Source organism: Volvox carteri, assembly GCF_000143455.1.
Source record: "Volvox carteri f. nagariensis unplaced genomic scaffold VOLCAscaffold_17, whole genome shotgun sequence".
Lineage (NCBI taxonomy): Eukaryota > Viridiplantae > Chlorophyta > Chlorophyceae > Chlamydomonadales > Volvocaceae > Volvox > Volvox carteri.
The window spans coordinates 604,951-607,424 of NW_003307560.1; the positions used below are offsets into that span (position 1 = coordinate 604,951).

A 2,474-nucleotide genomic window follows, 5' to 3' on the forward strand; every position below is an offset into this window, starting at 1 on the left:
GATCTGGGAGCCTTTCTTGACTCAGCCCGTTGTACGGGCAGCTGGGTGTGCCCCGCCACGGGCCGACTGGGAGACCTGGGGGACTTGAGGGTGAGCGGGTGAATGTGTGTGTGTATGTGTATATGTCTGTATATGTGTGTATGCGCGTGAATGGGCAGAGGGTATGCGAACGTCGGGGTTGGGTGGGGTGAATGAGTGAGTGGGTGTTTGGGAGGGTGGGACTCGGAGGGATTGGAGGGGGGAGTAAGATGAGAGTGTCTGGGCAGGTTCGGTAGGTGGCGCTTGGTAGTTTTTAGCTTGTTCGTGGGGTGCGTCTGGTGGCGAGGGTGGCGAGGGTGGCCTGCTTTTGGGGCGAGTTGGGCAGCGTGTAGGACAGCGTGTAGAACAGCTCCTGCTGAAACCGGAACAGCTGCCGCTTGTCACTCCCTCACTCCCCCAATGTTTGTGAGCTTGGGCGCACGCAGATAGTGGTGGTAAGATGTTCAGCAGGACGCGAGCAACGCCACTCCTGCACCGGACCAGCCACCTTCACCCACCAGCCTAGGTTCGCAGAAGCTGTTTCTGCTGCCCCAAATCTTCCCTTGCTCCGCTTGTTGAATTACCCTCCCTGCCCCTTCCTTCTTCACACACACAGCCCCACGCCTTCCTCTCCGCCGTCATGCGCACTCTGGAGCACAACGGCATACAGCGCCGGGTAGAGGCGATCGAGGTGGCGCCGGACGGCGGCTGGCGGCCCAAGGACAGCCGCCTGCCCTTCATGTCGGTGCTGGACGCAGACCCGCGCGACCCAGCAGTTCGGTCGCTGCCGTCGTTCGACGTGCGACTGTTGGAGCCAGAGGACGACGGCGGGCGTGACGTCGTGGATTTAACCGACGACTGATTTAGGGGGGGGTAAGGGAATGACCCGCGCGTGTCACTACCGGAAAGGGATAAAGCACCGCGGCGGTGCGAAAAAGTGAATGGTGGTGTGGGGATGGTGGTGGTGTATGCCGGGTGTGTGGAAAAGAGGTGGGCTGCTGCTGCCGGATGAGGCGTGGTGGTACTTAATATTGGCTCAAATGGATGTCAACAGCCCTGATGTTGATGTTGGCGTTGAGATTTCCTTTTGAACTCCGTATGACCAGGGAGGTGGTTGTGGAGTTCGGGGATGTTTCGTGGATGGGGTGCATCGAAGCAGACTGGATTTTGCGTTTGGTTGTCACGGTTTAACCCAGTTAAAGCAGAGTGCTGTGGCCAACAGCGGACAACAAACAGCAAATAGTGATAGATTGTGATGATGCGGATGCTGAGGGCCGAAAGACTGCGAAAGGCTTTGCGCCAAGTTGGTTGCTTGTGGTGCAGTGCGGCGCCAGAGAAAGCGGGGATTGGGTGTGTGGAAGTGGGAATAAGCAGCGGCCAACAGCAGAATTGAATACTGACGTTGGTGTTGTTCATGTGTGCAGGTCGGCAGGCGTAGGTTTATGTGTAGCTGCTAGGGACGTATTGAACAAGGCGTTGAAACACGTGCATGCTGACTACTCCCATTTTCCCGCCGCCGTTAGCGAAACCCCAAGTGGTGAGGAATCAAACCAAACCAGGTTACGTGGTGTTTTAAAGCGAATGACATCTTAACGATAGGGTCCATGACGGAGATGGCGCACAAACAGAACGGCCATCATTTTACACGGGTCTACACTGTAGGGCTGCGAAATCATCATCGCGCAAGGATCTAGCCGTGGCTTATTCTGCATCTCCCTAAACCCTGACAAGACGACCCCCCATCTCTACACGCCTCGCGGGCACCAGCGCAAATCCATAGAAGCGTCTCATCGTAAGCTACAGAGCATCACCATCCCAAGCGCACCATCGCGCGTTGCGGCACCGTCCAGGCAAAGGAAACACTTGCCCCTTAATCCTCTACCACAGCTCATGCCATAAAACCAACTCGGGTCAGGTTAGTAAGCCTCGGACACCTTAAATTCCATTCCACCCTATACCAGCTCTTTGGGGTCGTGCCAGACGCAAGGCAGGCGTCGGCCTTGAGCATCAGGGGTTCGAGCAAGCACTGCTTCACCTCTTAACTCAGCAGCTCCTCCTCCAGCTGCTTGTACTTGTCCTGGATAGCTTGCTGGCGGGCGGCCTCCTCGCGCTTCTCACGGCGAGCCATGTCGGCATAGTACTGCGCGATGTACCGCTTCTCGTTCCAGTGCCACGTCTGGGGAGGACATCATCCAAGGAACCCCGGGTAAAACGCATGAAGCCATGATGTACGCTCAAGCACGATTTGGAGGCAACGAACATGTGCTGATGCTTTCCTTTTCCGAGACAAGCCCGTGTCAACTTTTAAACCGTCCTAAGATGCTGAACTACGATGCTTTTCTTTTGTATTTCTAACATATTAGCGATACATAAACCAACCTTCCACGCGAAGCTCAAGCCGATTCCCACAGTCAGCGCAATCGCGAGGTGCTTGCTGAAACCAAAGTTCTTGGAGA

The 2,474-nt window shown here is 55.9% G+C and overlaps 1 protein-coding gene across 1 annotated transcript in view; it reads left to right on the plus strand.

Moving 5' to 3' along the window:
- VOLCADRAFT_90515 (uncharacterized protein) overlaps positions 1 to 880 on the plus strand; it is a gene marked incomplete at both ends in the record, with an annotated part of 17,982 nt that extends 17,102 nt beyond the window's left edge. Inside the window, 2 exons of the mRNA XM_002950013.1 lie at positions 42 to 90; positions 635 to 880. Of these exons, the coding sequence (XP_002950059.1) occupies positions 42 to 90; positions 635 to 880 (295 nt within the window). The remainder of the gene's footprint in view (positions 1 to 41; positions 91 to 634) is intronic.
- Between the last annotated feature and the right edge of the window lie 1,594 nt (positions 881 to 2,474).